Source organism: Schizosaccharomyces japonicus (genome assembly GCF_000149845.2).
Source record: "Schizosaccharomyces japonicus yFS275 unplaced genomic scaffold supercont5.2, whole genome shotgun sequence".
NCBI classification, from domain to species: Eukaryota; Fungi; Ascomycota; class Schizosaccharomycetes; order Schizosaccharomycetales; family Schizosaccharomycetaceae; genus Schizosaccharomyces; species Schizosaccharomyces japonicus.
In genome coordinates, this window is record NW_011627861.1 from 2,331,374 (window position 1) to 2,346,792 (window position 15,419).

The 15,419-nt window shown below is 40.3% G+C and overlaps 8 protein-coding genes across 8 annotated transcripts; 5 read left to right on the forward strand and 3 right to left on the reverse strand.

The window, feature by feature from the left end:
* Positions 1 to 193: 193 nt before the first annotated feature.
* SJAG_04858 (dipeptidase Dug1) lies at positions 194 to 2,069 on the forward strand. The gene is made up of 2 exons (XM_002175896.2): positions 194 to 344; positions 410 to 2,069. The coding sequence occupies exons 1-2, from the start codon at positions 319 to 321 to the stop codon at positions 1,809 to 1,811; spliced, it is 1,428 nt and encodes a 475-aa protein (XP_002175932.1). The 5' UTR covers positions 194 to 318; the 3' UTR covers positions 1,812 to 2,069.
* SJAG_04857 (ubiquitin conjugating enzyme Ubc16) lies at positions 2,009 to 4,369 on the forward strand. The gene has a single exon (XM_002175895.2). It carries the CDS (start codon positions 2,306 to 2,308, stop codon positions 2,816 to 2,818), a length of 513 nt encoding a protein of 170 aa, XP_002175931.1. The 5' UTR covers positions 2,009 to 2,305; the 3' UTR covers positions 2,819 to 4,369.
* Positions 2,792 to 4,624, reverse strand: SJAG_04856 (asparagine-tRNA ligase Slm5). The gene is made up of 3 exons (XM_002175894.2): positions 4,234 to 4,624; positions 3,996 to 4,140; positions 2,792 to 3,938 (listed from the first exon to the last, which is right to left on the reverse strand). The coding sequence occupies exons 1-3, from the start codon at positions 4,401 to 4,403 to the stop codon at positions 2,892 to 2,894; spliced, it is 1,362 nt and encodes a 453-aa protein (XP_002175930.1). The 5' UTR covers positions 4,404 to 4,624; the 3' UTR covers positions 2,792 to 2,891.
* Positions 4,561 to 6,472, reverse strand: SJAG_04855 (RNA polymerase I transcription termination factor Reb1). The gene is made up of 3 exons (XM_002175893.2): positions 5,395 to 6,472; positions 5,006 to 5,332; positions 4,561 to 4,954 (listed from the first exon to the last, which is right to left on the reverse strand). The coding sequence occupies exons 1-3, from the start codon at positions 6,378 to 6,380 to the stop codon at positions 4,750 to 4,752; spliced, it is 1,518 nt and encodes a 505-aa protein (XP_002175929.1). The 5' UTR covers positions 6,381 to 6,472; the 3' UTR covers positions 4,561 to 4,749.
* A 618-nt stretch (positions 6,473 to 7,090) lies between these two features.
* On the forward strand, positions 7,091 to 9,665 carry SJAG_05345 (hypothetical protein; the record flags this gene model as incomplete). The annotated part of the gene is made up of 4 exons (XM_002175892.1): positions 7,091 to 7,333; positions 7,389 to 7,671; positions 7,711 to 9,368; positions 9,414 to 9,665. 4 exons carry the CDS (start codon positions 7,091 to 7,093, stop codon positions 9,663 to 9,665), a joined length of 2,436 nt encoding a protein of 811 aa, XP_002175928.1.
* Positions 9,666 to 9,866: 201 nt separating this feature from the next.
* Positions 9,867 to 12,435, forward strand: SJAG_05344 (Sec23/Sec24 family protein; the record flags this gene model as incomplete). Its single annotated transcript, XM_002175891.1, has 2 exons — positions 9,867 to 12,287; positions 12,331 to 12,435. The coding sequence occupies 2 exons, from the start codon at positions 9,867 to 9,869 to the stop codon at positions 12,433 to 12,435; spliced, it is 2,526 nt and encodes an 841-aa protein (XP_002175927.1).
* SJAG_04852 (transcription factor TFIIF complex beta subunit Tfg2) lies at positions 11,937 to 15,310 on the reverse strand. Its single transcript, XM_002175889.2, has 3 exons — positions 14,566 to 15,310; positions 14,372 to 14,515; positions 11,937 to 14,308 (listed from the first exon to the last, which is right to left on the reverse strand). The coding sequence occupies exons 1-3, from the start codon at positions 15,079 to 15,081 to the stop codon at positions 14,072 to 14,074; spliced, it is 897 nt and encodes a 298-aa protein (XP_002175925.1). The 5' UTR covers positions 15,082 to 15,310; the 3' UTR covers positions 11,937 to 14,071.
* On the forward strand, positions 12,448 to 14,397 carry SJAG_04853 (fizzy-like protein Mfr1). The gene is made up of 2 exons (XM_002175890.2): positions 12,448 to 12,834; positions 12,877 to 14,397. Exons 1-2 carry the CDS (start codon positions 12,714 to 12,716, stop codon positions 14,025 to 14,027), a joined length of 1,272 nt encoding a protein of 423 aa, XP_002175926.2. The 5' UTR covers positions 12,448 to 12,713; the 3' UTR covers positions 14,028 to 14,397.
* Positions 15,311 to 15,419: the final 109 nt, after the last annotated feature.

A 15,419-nucleotide genomic window follows, 5' to 3' on the forward strand; every position in this document is an offset into this window, starting at 1 on the left:
ATTGAAGCTGAATTTATCCAGCTCGTCGGCGTCCTTCTTAAGCTCCGTGCAATCAAGCAATCCGGACTTATCTATTGTTATGGTTACTAAAGTAGCACGCGCCGTGTGTCGGCCAACCCTGAATTTCTATCACACCTCATAATCGCTTATCATCCCACTCATACGTGGGGGCCAGCCGATTGAAGGGTGTATATAAGCAAACCTAAGAACGACGCGTTTGGCCCTCTCTCTTCACGGATATTTTTTTTGCATTTACCCTAAAAAGAAATATCCTGCATATAATTTCGCTCATTTTGTTGTCTACGTCTTTTGCTGAATATGTCTCTGCAGAAAATCTATGAGCTGTACGTTTTTTGGGCGTTTTGCTACGCGTTTTGTTCTTGGCAATAGTAGGCTAATGAATGAATAGGATCGATTCAAAGAAGCAGTCGTACATAGAACGCCTGCATAAGGCCGTTTCCATTCCGTCTGTCTCTGCGGACGCGTCTCTTCGGCCAAAGGTCGTCGAAATGGCAGACTTCATTGTTTCTGAATTCGAAAAATTGGGAGCTAAAATGGAGAAGCGTGACATCGGCTCTCACGTTATGAATGGAGTTGAGGTTCCTTTGCCTCCTATTGTTCTGGGTCAGTATGGTAATGATCCTGCCAAAAAGACTGTTCTTATTTACAATCATTACGATGTTCAACCTGCCAAAAAGTCTGATGGTTGGGACTCTGAACCTTTTGAGCTTGTCGTTGACGAGAAAGACCGTATGCTTGGTCGCGGTGTTACAGACGACAAGGGTCCTTTGATGGGCTGGATTGCTAATCTCGAGGCTTACAAGGAAGCTGGTGTAGACTTCCCCGTCAATTTGTTGATGTGTTTTGAGGGTATGGAGGAGTATGGTAGTGAGGGACTCGACGACTTGATTGTTGCAGAGGCCAACCGCTACTTCAAAAAGGCCGACTGCGTTTGCATTAGTGATACCTACTGGTTGGGTACGAGAAAACCCGTCTTGACCTATGGTTTGCGCGGTGTGTCATACTTTAACGTTACCGTCGAAGGTCCGTCTGCCGACTTGCATTCCGGTGTCTTTGGCGGAACTGTTCATGAGCCTATGACCGACTTGATTGCCGTCATGGCTTCGTTGGTTAAGCCTGACGGTACCATTCTCGTTCCCGGTATCGTGGACGAAGTAGCCCCTCTGACGAAGGACGAGGACAAGTTATACGATAACATTGATTACTCTATGGATGACCTGAAACAAGCTGTTGGAGGTGAGATTAATGTTTACGACTCCCCGAAGGACACTCTTCAGCACCGCTGGCGCTATCCTACTTTGTCTCTTCATGGTATCCAGGGAGCGTTTTCTGAAAGCGGCGCCAAAACCGTTATTCCCGCCAAGGTGACTGGTAAGTTCTCTATTCGTACCGTGCCCAACATGACGGCTGAACACATCAATAAGTGTGTGAAAGAGCACGTTGAGAAGGTGTTTGCTTCTCTTAACTCGAAGAATCGCGTGAGCGTTGAATGTTTGCACAGCGGCAGCTGGTGGATTTCTTCTCCTTTCCACTGGCATTACACCATTGGCGCTAAGGCTGTTAAAACTGTTTATGGCGTGGAGCCAGATTTGGTGCGCGAAGGTGGTTCTATTCCTATTACATTGACATTTGAAACTGCTCTTAACAAAAATGTTCTCCTTCTTTCTATGGGACGGGGTGATGACGGAGCTCACAGTATCAACGAGAAACTCGATGTCGAAAATTATGTGAACGGTATCAAGCTGTTCGCTACTTATGTTGACGAGCTCTCCAAGTCGGAGCTTAAGTAGAATGGGTATTATCCAGCCTTGATTCTTTATGAGCTTTGTTTGACCCGTCTCCGTTCTGTTCGCTACTAAAATTCCGCCACTCAGTGTTTCCCGTGACGATCTGACCAGTCAATTGAGTAGCACATAGCCACGTACCTCACTCGTATAGCAATTGATATATGTCTTAATGAATGATAATTCCTACATGTTTGCAAAGCTGCTATGCCATTGGCAGGGCTATTTTCATTCGCTCAATGCGAATAGTGAAATATAGTGCATTGTGTGGTTCGTTACGATAGAGTGCTTCTGCATTCAGTTGAACCTCCCTGTTTTGCCCCTTTTTGAGCGAAACTCTATTTAACAAAATATCCGTAATAAACGTGAGCACGGCTTGTCGTTCCCAAACAAATTAACAGTTGAAGTGTTTCCATTGCTTTTCTACAGTACGGCTTTGGTAATTTTTTATGATTATAAATCAGGAATTCTTATAAACGCTCTCAACTCCTTGTATTATAATGGGCATTGGTGCGAATAGACTTCTCCGTGAATATCGCCAATTGCGACGTGAACGGATTCCCGGTGTTGTTGACTTGCATCCAATTTCAGAAAGGAATATGTACGAATGGATAGCATTATTAGAGGGACCTTCAGAAACACCTTATGAAGGTGGTACGTGGATTTTGTTGCTGTCCATCCCGAAATCATATCCCATTGAGCCCCCTTCTATCCGTTTTTGCAACAAGATCATTCATCCTAACATCTGTTGGAAAACCGGAAAAGTTTGCATTGACATCCTTCAGACTGGTTGGACTCCGGCTTGGAATCTTCAATCAGCTTGCCTTGCCGTTCTTTCTTTGCTCGACAATGCTGAAACCACATCGCCACTTAACGCAGATGCAGCGAAGCTTCTTCGAACTGGTGACAGAATTGCGTACAATAGTCTTGTTCAATGCATGACTCATTTACACGCTGGAGAGAATATAACTCAGGACTACATTCATGCAAAGTTTTCCATGTATCAACACTAACTAATATCCTCATTCCTTTTTGCCCACTCCATTCATTACTCATGACAAATTTCATTCATAATTCATCATTCGTTTAACATAACAACATACCCGCCGTCCTCGGAAATGGAATACACTCTCGCACGTTCGGTTCCCGCGCCAAGTAACTAACGAGACGTTCAATGCCTAAGCCAAATCCTCCATGAGGAGCACTTCCATATTGTCGGAGATCCTTGTACCATTCTAGTGCCTTGGGCGCAGAAGCAAGTTCCTGTTTTGCGTCTTTTCGAAGCGACCCGCCTATCACTTCTCCAACTTCTGGGAATAGTAGATCAAAGCATGCACTTTTCTTAGGCGTTGAATCCTTCATGTAAAAGGGCTTTTGTGCTGACGGATAGTCTGTTACGAAAAGTGGTTTGTTTCCGACTTCATGAGTGAGCCATTGTTCATGTTCACTTTGTAAATCGGTACCCCATTTTGGTTCAAAATTCCAGCATCGCGATGACCGCTGCATCATATGAATTGCATCGTCATAACACAGTCGATGCCATGGGTTCAACAAGCTTTGCCAACGGTCTGTCAAGTAACCCTCTTTACTTTCCATATACATATGCTTCGTTCGCAGTAATTGACGTGCTACCGACTTTATTAATGTTTCAGCCAGATGTAGCAGAGGATCCAACTCATCGATAAAAGATTGTTCGAGTTCTAACATCCAAAATTCGGCCAAATGACGGCTCGTTTTGCTCTCTTCCGCTCGGAATGCAGGCGTAACCGTATAAACGCGATTTAATGCCAACGCCAGTGCCTCTAAATGCAGTTGCGTTGAAACGGTTAAGTGCGCCGGACGGTTGAAGAATTCGATAGTTGATGGTAAATCATCCTCTTGCTTTGTCGTGCCGTTCCTTTTGATGTTTTTTTTTATGACTTGGAATGTTTCTCCAGCACCCTCACAGTCCGAGCTGGTAATGAGCGGTGGATTGGTTTCTATGAAATCACGCTCGTCCAAGAAACGTCGTAATTCCCGTAATATTGAAGCCCGAAGCCGCATCGTTTGTGCCATTGTTGACGTACGAAGGCGAAGGTGGGGAATGCTTCGCAGGTAGTCTTCTGACATTGGTTTTTTTTGGATTGGATAATTCTTTATGTAATTAGTTCATCGCCTTCAATGTAATAGAATCATTATAGTTAAATATACCTTCCAATTGTTTTCACCGAGAAGGTTTACAAGCTCAGCTTGAAGTTCTAACTGTGGACCTCTTTTATGTCCCAGATCCTGATTCTGTACCCTGTCCCTGCATTTCAGGGCCCCCTTGACGGATATTGCACTTCCATATGTAAGTCTGTGTCTTAATGTTAGGATTTTTTGTTGTCAAGAATGGTTGTGTCGTGTATTTTTACTTGGTATCAGGCTTTACCAAACAAGATGTTCATACCCATCATTTTGACATTTCGGCAACACAACCTGTAGAGACTTGTAGCAACTTCCATCATTTAACATAATAAATGTCACATTTTTCATCTTTCGAATTGACCGAATCCACCCATTGATCTGTAATACTTCGTTTACTTTGGGGTTTAAGAATATATTTTTTAATAAAATCATTAGTGAGCGCTCTAAGCAAGTAGAGTGGGGTTGTATTAGCGAAAAAATGTATACTTGAAGCAGACTTAATGATGAAAGTCCAAACAATAGATGTGAGAGCCGAGGAGCGCCAGAGGATATACAAGTGCGTCTGTAGAAGAAACGAAAACGTAAATGACAGAAGAAGTCATCTCCATTATTTACTTCGTTATTAATAAATTACTTAAAATTGAGATATATTATTTTCGTTTTAACACTTGTAAATGATACAAAGGTTATAAACAATGATAAAATCATTAAACCTTAACCAGTTCGCTAAAGACTACGCGCATGAAGAAACATTAGTCTATCATGAAAACAATACTTGCTAGTAACCCGAGAGCAGAGATTTTAAATTTCTTAGTGATGTCTGAATAACATCGGCAAGATCACGCTTGGTATAATCTACAACGGACCTTTTTAATACTTCCAATTGCGTTTGCAGTTGATCAGTAGTCCAACGGCCTCGTGATGCACTGACAATTTCCTCCCAATGGATTTCGCCAGCGTGTTTTGCTAAGTTGTCAAGCAAGCTAAATGATTAGTAAACGGAAAACTAAATATAAAGAGTAAATTTCCCTTACCTTTCCAATAGCCAAACGCTATCAGAAACCTCGAATTTTTTAGACGGTTTCGTTAATTGCTGGTATTTATACCGGCATTGCAACCGAGTTCTGGTTCCAAGCATTTGGGCCACAAGTGTCCAGTTTATTTCATTATTCGTCTCATCACCAGTCTGAATGTCATGGACGATACGAAGTAACTGCTGTTCCTCATCACTAGACCAGGCGTTACGTTTTAGTCGATCACCAAAACGAACAACATCACGCCAACGGTCCCTACAGTCATTAGGCATACGCGCCATCTTCCTGCCAATTTTTGCCCAGCTTTTTCCATGTTCCATAACGTTTCTGTTAATGTTAGTAACTGATGAATAAGGTGACGCGCATGAGACTCAAAAAATGGCACAAACCTTTTTAATTCCTCATCATCTTCTTTACTCCAAATGCATCTTTCTTCAAATGGATTATAAGCTCTTCGAACATGGTGGTAAATGCTTTTTGCATCCCTGTGTGAAAGTTTTTTGTATAAATTGGAATAGAACATTCGAATGACTTTAGGACACTTTCCAGCCCAAATTTGATTACAGAACTGGTACTTAGACCACCCTTGACTAGCAATAAAATTGCTGACCTCCTGAGAAATAATTGCCGTCTCTTGAATACCAAAGTCTCCTTTTCCGCTTGTGTCTTTGCGACTATATTTTTCATACCCCGGTATGTTGTAAAGAGCACGTAAATGACGAAGAATCGTTCGTCGCGTGAAACTTGGCATCTCCTCAACAAGAAGCTTAACGAGTGCAGATAACGGTCCATGTAACCGCTTGTCGCGCAATGTTTCAGCTACTTGAGCATGCGTAAGCTGGTAAGATTGACAGAAACTCTGCATACGTGACTCCAAGTATTCCCAATGTTCTGCAGTCCAACGAACTGTACTTTTACCAGAAGGAGGTTCAGAAACAGCGATAGTCGAACGCACAGGTGTTGGAGACAATGTTTCTGTTGATAATAAAATTGTGTTCGTTGTAGCGGTATTCTCCTTAGTAACCGTTCTTGCGGAATCAGCAAATGCATTGGGCTCTGGAGCCGTTCGAAGTGATAACGTTGTTGGCGCGATTGAGGACAATTGTATGGGACTCAAATGAGGAACAATCGGACTCTCATTACTTTGAAGCGAAATTAAAGCTTCAAAATCTCGAGCATCTTTTTGTTCTTCTTTCATTGAAAGAGGAACTAAACCATCACTGGTCGCACGACGATTTCCCTTTCTGAGTTTGGCCGTTTTTTGAAAAATAAATGTATCATCGAAGTCGTTTCTTCTTTTGTTTGACATATCTAAAGCATTCGAGTCGACATAGTCGATCAGCGAATTTGTATTATTTACCATATGATCATTCATATATCATGAAAAAACACGATCTCTCTCTGTATTAACACTGAATACACTTTATTTTGCCCTTTTGGAAGAATATCAAAGATGCAAAGTAAGGGTGGGGCAAAATTTGGGGATGGGTGAGACACTTTGGCGCTGTTATATGTGAAAATGTCGGTGGAGAAAAATATTGCCGAAATAAAAAAATTAAATGTTCTCAACGTTAAAATTCTAAAACATTCATCAATCAATTTATAACGGTTTTCTGAATTGATCAATATCCATTACCTTGATTCTAATAATTTTCCGAGTTATTAGAATCACACTGCGAGACGCTATTAATGTTGTTACGGTTAAGCCTTTCTACCGAGTATTAGCGTGGTGTTAATGATGCACCGTTTGAGTCTTGTCTACTAGCAGATTCACCAAATTGAATCGTTCGTCTGAAAATCGCGTTGTCATTTGCAGATGTTTAATTAATCATCTAAATTTACTTGATAAAAAAAACTTATTCCCCTTGACGCAGTTTTGAAACAATTGTCTACATATTGATTTGTTGAAGCTACGGATTCCTTCCTTTGCCTTTACGTTCTGCATTCAAGCAGGTAAATGTTCATTAAAACGATCCGAATCCAAATTACAAAATATTGAAGAGTTTAATTTGTCCACAAATTATCGTGTTTTAAGATTCTCAATAAATCTTAACACTGCACAGATTTGCTTTTAAAACCTACACGATGAATCAAACAAAACCAAGAACAAAGAGAAGGGAATACCCATCAGCCCAACTAAGTGGGTCTTACTATGATTCATCTAACGCTCAACCAGTTCCCAATCCTAATGTGTCTAATTCTCAAGAACCACAATATGAGACTAACACAGAGGGGAACATGTTACAGCCAGCAATGGTTTCTTTAATGCGGCCGGACGTGAATAGTCTCCATTCCTCTATCTCACAAATTAAACAGCCGGCATATGTGGTAAGAACTTAAACGCCTAAAATTTTGTCCGTAAACTAATGAGCTGCACGCATAGCACACACTCGTCCCCTCTACTGATGATAAAATTGGTGAAGCCGATTATATGTTTAGCAGTATGACTGTTATTCCAAGGCTGCGGTCTACTTTTGAGAAGCTTCATGCACCTTTATCTATTACTCTTCGACCCTTTAATCCGATGCATGAGGAAACAGTACATCATATACATGGAGCCGAGTTGTTTCGTTGCCGATGGTGCGGTGCCTTCATAACATCGTTTGTTGAATTCAACGCGGACCGAACAACTTTTTTGTGCTCAGCTTGTGCTTTAGAAAACAAAAGTATGTTTACAGTTTGACGTGAAACTAATTAATCTTCAGTTCCTAATGCTGCAAACTTAAGTGGAATCTCATGCGTTCAACCAAACCCAAATCTTCAATATACGTTAGCAGAGTATACCGGTATACGAAACGGAAGAGCTTTATATTCCAGGGCAATGCGACCTCCAACATTCGTATTTATCATTGACGTAACACTACAGGCAACTCAAGTTTCAGTACTCCATGTCTTAAAAGATGCCATTAGCAGCTCAATTAACGATTTAAAAGAGTCTTTTCGTTTGGTTTCTGTTGCCTTCATTTTGGTAGCCGATAACGTAAGTTTGCTTGTACCCACAACAAAAGACACTCTTGAACAAATTGTTCTTCCAGATCTTGACGATTTTTTCTTACCTTATCCGGTGGAACATTTTCTGCTTGATCTAAATACGCAGAGTAAAGCGATTGCTTCATTTCTAAATAACCTCCCCTCTTTCGGAACCACATCAAGTAGCTTATGTTTGGGAAATGCGTTAGAAGCGTGCAAAGAACTACTTTCAAACGGAGGCGGAAAAACTCTCTGTTTCTTGTCAAGTTTGCCCAATCTTGGATCATCAGCTCTCGCTGTCCGAGACAGTGTTGCTACCTTGAATTCCGTAGAGGAATCAAACATTTTACTACCCAAAACTGACTACTACAAAAACATTGCCCTTGATTTCGCAGATCAGTACATATCTAGTGATCTTTTCGTTTTTGGAGCAAGTTATCATGATGTGAAAACACTTGAGGCTTTGCCTCAACTTACTGGTGGGAAACTACACTGTTATTTTGATTGGAATGCTGCAACAGACAACTGTACTGACGCTTTACACAAAGACTTGCGCTTTTCTTTAACGAGCTTAAATGCTCTAGGATGTCTCATTACAGTCACTCCCCCTAAGAACATTAAACTACACTGTGTTCATGGAAATGTCTATCGTAGAGCAATTAACAAATGCTCTATCCCTTATGTCTCGTGTGATCAGACAGTCGTTTTTGAATTCGAGTTTGAAGGATCATTAAATCCCAAGCAGTTTGCTACCTTTCAGATTCAACTACTTTATACATCCCCATACACTGGTCAAAAGACACTCCGGTTGTTCACTTACGCTGCAGCTATAAATGAGGATATGCTATCTCTATATTCTGGAATGGATTCCTTTCCGCTATTTCACAATTATTTAGAAACGTCTTTTGCAGAAACTCAGTCCAAAGCACTTACCGACATACGAACAATGCTGTCACATAGATTGTGTGACTTTTTTAACGCTTACAAAAAGAATACTCAGCTTAGACACCCTTTTTCATCCATCGTTGTCCCCAACGCAATTCAGAGATTTCCTCTGCTTATTCATGCTTTACTTAGAAACACAGCATTAAGATATGCCACTAATATTCCGTCAGATTTTCGGTCATGTTTGTGGTTTCACCTTTCTACAGCAACTTTGAAGCGTTTGCGCTTTTTAATATATCCTTTATGTGTTTCTCTTATTGAATTCTCGAAAAATGACTTTACAACTCCTCATCCTGTTCCATTACTCTTTGAATGTATGAGGAGTGATAATGCATACCTTCTTTTTGATGGGATTTCACTTTATTTGATCGTTCGAAAAGATGTCACACCCGACGTTTTGGTTTCTGTTCTACAAAAGGACGTTATCCCTGAAGTATTTGGTGGAAAAGTAAGTTACATGAAAAGTTCTATCCTATAATAACTAACAAATTAGGTTAATTTTTCGCTTAAGAGCATCAAATTTGTACAGCAAATTGATGACTTTGTTCATAAGGTTATTGATGAAGCTATGTGCACTTCTTTACCTAATGTAATTGTTGTTAGAGAGAGTAACACATCCTCACTTTGGAACTGGATTAGACAGAGTCTTTTGGAATCATCCTTTAAACTTTTTCCTGGTTACTCCAATTTTCTCCAATTACTGGACACCCAAAAAGTTAACTTTCGAAATTCCCATTCATCCTAATTGAAGTATAAGCAGAAGTTCAACCCAATGACTTTAACGCTATTTTGCATTACAGTCTCAAAATATGGTGTTTAAATGTAACACGTTTTTGTTTACAGGCAATGGGTGCCTATCAAGTCGAACTAGTTGGCCTAGTAAACAAACATAAATCTGTTTGACTGCTTACACATCAGCGCACGCACTTTCAGCAAGCGTGGCATGATGATACAAGATGACGGTAATGAATTAGTAGTTAAAAATTCAAGAAATCACTCTGACAATACTGTCAATGTGCATCCAAGTGATTTCATTGAATTTGAGGGCAGCAACTCGGTGTCATCCTCAAGCTCTGATGTTGTCGAACTAGGCGATGTTGTGAGTTCTATTGTTATTCAACGACTTCAAAATTGGTGTTTTTATAAAGATAATCCATGGAATTCGAAGTTGTACTATGACCTTCCTAGTTCACTTACCTGTTATCAAAATAACGATGTATCTCATGTGTCACCAAATTATTTTCGCTCAACGTTCAGACGAGTACCGAAGGTATTTGCAGATTGTCCTTCTTCTCTTCCTTTCTCCATGATTTGTGAACCATTTAATGGACAAAAGAACTGTAATAATTATAGTGTTGCCCAACTTCGGGAGGGGGAAATAATGCTCGGCAGATGCCAATCGTGTGAGGGTTACATTAACAGCAGTTGCCCTTTTGTTGAAAACGGCAGTGCTTGGATTTGCAGTTTTTGTTCGAAGTTAAACAAAAATACATTCGCGCAGTCTAATTACCAACAGGCATTCGAGTCAGCTTCAGGAACGGGTACCGCTTCCATCGACATTACTGTTAGCATTGCTCCGGAAGATTACGAGTTTCGTGTTATTTTCATAATTGATACTTCTTTCGCTTCCTTTGAAAATGGCTATGCTCAAACTGTTCTAAATGGTATCTCTGAAATGATATTGAACCCAGACTTTTCATTAAAATATGAAAATACTAAAATTGCGTTTATGACGCTCGACAGTTGTATAAATATGTATCAAAGACAGGGAAACTCCTTTACTAAACTGATTATTCCTGATTTGGACGATCCTTTAATTCCTTACCATAAAGCAGTTTTTCTCGACTTGGTTAAGGATAAGGATGCTATTCTTAATGTTTTAGTGCATATCGGTCGAGAAAAGGGCTTATCCTCTGATGCATCGTTATCACTGAAGGCGGGGCTCTTTGTTGCTCAAGAATTACTTGCTCCGTTTGGAGGAAAAATTGTTTTAGCCTCCTTGTATTCTGCGTTGCGTAGAAGAGACAATGGTGTTAAATTCTTACTTGAAAGCTCTGTAGAGTCTGTATCAGGAGTTAGCTACTGGAGTAAGTTCAAGTCTTTAAGCCCTCTTGGTTTTGATTTTTTAAAGAAAGGCATTGTGTTTGATCTATTTGTCCTTTGTCAAGAACTAAAATTCTGTGACTTATCATATGAGCAGATGTGTTTTATGACTGGCGGCGAAAATAATTTTTACTTAACGAAACATGAAGCTGCTTGTTCTTTTTCTGCTGACCTCATAAAAACTTTTCTTTCATTTGAAGGTTTTTGTGCTTTATACTCGTTTTATGCACCCTCTGGCTACAGGACTTCGAAGGTATTAAACGGAATATCTCCCGAAAAAGAGGAAACAAACGAGTTTTTGATAGGAGGTGTGTCATCCCATACTTGTATAGCGCTTGAACTGCAGCAGGTAAAGGCAATTAATTTACCCTATGCATGCTTTCAGTTTGCTATTTATTACACTGCTATTGATGGCAGCCTCCATCTTCGTTGTCACAATTATGATGCATTATTCGCTAAAAACAAACTTGAAGTATTTTCTTTTGCCGACTGCGAAGCAATTATTACTTTTATTGCTAAAGATACTCTATCGCGCTCCTTATACAGTACAGCAACTAAACTGGAAAAACGAATTCAAAAGCAGTGTATTTCAGCTATGGTGGAATATGCAAACGCTGTCCAAGCAAATGGAAATCCTCAAAAAGACTGGTTTTCCCCAAACCTGAAAACATTTCCGTATTATATGTTTGCATTGAAGAAGTCGCCCATTGTTTCTTCGATTTTGGATTTTGGGAATTTCAGGAGTTGTTTCAATCAGAAGATACGTACGAATGGTATTACATACATTTGTTTGTTTCTGTATCCTTTACTGTTTCCACTTCATACGTTGAATTTCCAAGAGGGATTTTTTGATAATCAGAATACGTTTAACTTTCCCCAACTTCTTCCCGCGTCACGGAAGAACATACAAACAGATGGATGTTATTTATGCTTTACATATGGGAAAGTGTATATCCTTTTACAAGAAAATGCTTCAACCGCTGTTACTAAATTGCTTTGTCCGGGTTATCTTCACAACGAAAATACAGGGGGAACGGAAGTTATGTGCGAACAACCGTCAAGACTCTTTATACAAATCGCTAATATTTGTTCTCAGTTGTCAGCTATCACTTCCATTAACTTTAACACAGCAGAACACATTCGCAAAAATGTTGATCAAGTGGAGTACAAACTGTTTGAAAGTGCACTAATTGATGATGAAGCTAATGGGAAAGAAAGTTATGAAACTTTTCTACTTAACATAAAAAATACAGCTCAGGGAAAGGTAAGAACTGGATTTACTAAATTTGAGAATACTAACATTGTAGCTTCAGCATAACGGAATTATTCCGCACATCAACATTCGCAAGGTAACTGATGCTTTTCACACCATAAGGTTTCAAAAACGAGATGAATTCATAATGCTACCGTAAACATTTTATAACATCCATCCTTACGTAGTGACTCGGATAGTTTTTTATAGTGAGGTCAATTCCATACTTTTTTAAGGCTCATTAAGTAATAATAGAAGTACTGCAGCTCTGAGTCTTTTTCTTTAACACTCGATTGGGAGTTTGTTTATATGGCTCAAACCTGAGCTATTTCGAAATGCGCAATTAAACAGGTTCAAAAAGGCTGCTCATCTCGTACTTTCTGCCATCAAAACAGCAATTGTTTCGTTGGCTGTATAGTCAATTAAGACTCTTCGAAGATGGGAGACAGATTTATTCCAATTAGAAATGTTAGCAACGCACACGCCCAAGATTTTATAACTAAGCGGGTACCGAAGAGTTACTCTACCAAGCATATGGTAGACGAAGACTCTAATGAACGTAAGTTAAAAAAGTCTTCGAAATGTCAATTAACAAACTTAGCACGGAATCAATTCAACGAGTTGCTAACACGTGAGCTTTTTGGACATCAAATTACAAATCAACATAGAACCTTTCATTATGGTCGACAAAAGGAGGTAAAAGTTGAGCCCCCAAGTGTTGATAGTCCAATTCGGAAATCTTACTCTCTGTCACCCATATCGGTAGAGTCTCAAAAGATGTTGTTACGCCCTCAAAAACCTAAACGGGTTCTGTCAAGGACACCTTATAAAGTACTAGACGCACCTTATCTTGAAGATGACTTCTACTTAAATCTTATCGACTGGGGAGCATCAAATGTACTGGCTGTCGGCCTTGCTAGTTGTGTCTACCTTTGGTCAGCACATACTGGAAAGGTCGTTAAACTGCATGACTTTGGGCCCAATAACCATGTTACCAGTGTGCTGTGGACAGGAAAAAATAACCATGTTGCAGTGGGTACTGATTCTGGACTTGTCCACATTTGGAATGCCGAGACATGTCAGCGGACACGAGTCGTAACGGGGCACTTCTTAAGGGTTGCGGCTCTTGCTTGGAACAATAACGTATTGACAAGCGGAGGCCGTGACCAATTGATTGCTCACCATGATTTGAGAATGTCACAACATTTTACTAAACTTCTCCGAGCTCACGAACAAGAGATCTGTGGTCTTCAATGGGACAGTAGCCAGGGCCAACTTGCATCTGGAGGTAATGATAACAAACTCTTAGTCTGGGACCACCGCTCGGACCGGCCGCTGTATACTTTCAGAGAGCATACTGCCGCTGTGAAAGCCATCGGATGGAGTCCTCATCAACGTGGAATTCTTGCAAGCGGAGGAGGCACCATTGATCGTACGCTTAAGATCCACAACACGTTGACAGGAAAACTTCAAAATTCGTTAAACACGGGTTCACAAATTTGCAATTTAGCATGGTCGAAAACTTCAAACGAAATCGTGACAACACACGGTTATGCTAGAAACCAAATTTCGGTATGGAAGTATCCAACATTAAAAAATGTTGTCAACCTTACAGGCCACACAAATCGGGTACTGTACTTGTCCATGAGCCCAGATGGACAATCAATCGTTACCGGTGCTGGTGATGAAACTTTACGTTTTTGGAAACTGTTTGACAAGAAACCCACAACCATGGAAACATTCATTCGCTGAAAATAAAAATAAAGAAAATCAAAAAAGCTTTACGGAAGAAAGGTTTAAATGACGTCCAACATTTCGACGTTGTCATCATCTTTGTCATCATCATAATTTTTTGGAGACGTGGCACCTTGTTGGGATGAAGACGCAGCATTCATGGCATTTTGTTGACTTTTTAGCTCCATTGCAGCCACATTCATCGTTCCCTTATACTCTGGCTTCAAGCTGTACTTCAACGCATATGGACCACGTTTGTTTAGTACGGCAATGCTGTCAAGGACTTCTTTCAGGTACACCTAAATTGTACTAGTTAGTAATCAATGCATCCAAGCTCATTATTAACAGGCAACTATGCGTACCTCCGGTTGTTTGACATATTCACGAAGACCTTTAAGGGTCCAGTACTCGTAGTCCTCGAAACACTTGAACAGTATGTCAAGGAGTTCATTTCTGGGAATACGAGCATTCTTCAATACCTCACCGGTGCGAGGCTTAACATTTCGCTAAACACTGTTAGTATGAACCAAACAAGGACAGTATTTACTACACGTACAATAAATGAAGTAGTACTTCTTGAGCGCGCGCCTAGAGTACCAGGTGCCAGAAGGCTTCCGCCCCTGTCGTCAATCATTTGGACACGACGTCTGGGAGCACTCGCCGCCAGCGCACGCTTGTGCATAACACGGCGATAATCGTCGTTAATAACAGGTGACACATTGCATTCATGGGCAACAGTTCCAACGAGAGCAGTTTGCTTTGAACCAGAAGGTTGCTCAAACTCCCGAAAAACGTATGAGTTCCGTACATACTTATTCATAACCTTCAGGTTGTATTCTTTGGGAACGTCCATATTCTCTGCGCTATCACGTAAAAGAAGCTGAATTTCGTCATTCATAACACGAACACAACCCAGGTCCGCTGCATGATCTGGCGGAATAGAATTCCATTTATCAAGAAGAAACTTAGGGAGTTTTACCAGCCAAACTCTAGAAGCAATTCCAGAAGTATCAAGATCTCCTGTTTCATCCTCGTACTTGTCTTCTTCCTCAGCTTTAACCATTGGTTGCATTATGTTATAATTTGAAACGTAGGCTCTTTGTTCTCTCGTAAACAATTGAGACGGTTCAGTGTGAATTGTTAAAGGATAAAAGTTGGAACTTCGTTACTATCAAACCCTTTTCTCAAAATTCACTCGATGAAATTAACGTCTTATAAAGATCGTTCTTCAATCTGATAGTTTGATGCTAAGCTGAGTCAAATTTTCTAATAGCTTCTATGTGTATAAGAACCCCTTTCAACCAAGTATAGTGAATAATTTAGAGCAATGGTTGTATCGTACTCGGAGGGTCTGACATGTTCGACAGGTCGAGTGCATAAAATTACATTTTTGGTGGTGAATGACGTCCA

Coding starts and splice junctions, on each gene's coding strand:
- SJAG_04858 (XM_002175896.2), top strand. CDS start 319: ATGTCTCTGCAGAAAATCTATGAGCT. Junction 345..409: donor CTGCAGAAAATCTATGAGCT/GTACGTTTTTTG, acceptor ATGAATGAATAG/GATCGATTCAAAGAAGCAGT.
- SJAG_04857 (XM_002175895.2), top strand. CDS start 2,306: ATGGGCATTGGTGCGAATAGACTTCTCCGTGAATATCGCCAATTGCGA.
- SJAG_04856 (XM_002175894.2), bottom strand. CDS start 4,403: ATGATTTTATTAAAAAATATATTCTTAAACCCCAAAGTAAACGAAGTA. Junction 4,141..4,233: donor CCGAAATGTCAAAATGATGG/GTATGAACATCT, acceptor ATTAAGACACAG/ACTTACATATGGAAGTGCAA. Junction 3,939..3,995: donor TCGGTGAAAACAATTGGAAG/GTATATTTAACT, acceptor AATTACATAAAG/AATTATCCAATCCAAAAAAA.
- SJAG_04855 (XM_002175893.2), bottom strand. CDS start 6,380: ATGAATGATCATATGGTAAATAATACAAATTCGCTGATCGACTATGTC. Junction 5,333..5,394: donor GATGATGAGGAATTAAAAAG/GTTTGTGCCATT, acceptor TAACATTAACAG/AAACGTTATGGAACATGGAA. Junction 4,955..5,005: donor AGCGTTTGGCTATTGGAAAG/GTAAGGGAAATT, acceptor CTAATCATTTAG/CTTGCTTGACAACTTAGCAA.
- SJAG_04853 (XM_002175890.2), top strand. CDS start 12,714: ATGGGAGACAGATTTATTCCAATTAGAAATGTTAGCAACGCACACGCC. Junction 12,835..12,876: donor AGACGAAGACTCTAATGAAC/GTAAGTTAAAAA, acceptor TAACAAACTTAG/CACGGAATCAATTCAACGAG.
- SJAG_04852 (XM_002175889.2), bottom strand. CDS start 15,081: ATGCAACCAATGGTTAAAGCTGAGGAAGAAGACAAGTACGAGGATGAA. Junction 14,516..14,565: donor GAAGTACTACTTCATTTATT/GTACGTGTAGTA, acceptor AACAGTGTTTAG/CGAAATGTTAAGCCTCGCAC. Junction 14,309..14,371: donor AATATGTCAAACAACCGGAG/GTACGCATAGTT, acceptor AGTACAATTTAG/GTGTACCTGAAAGAAGTCCT.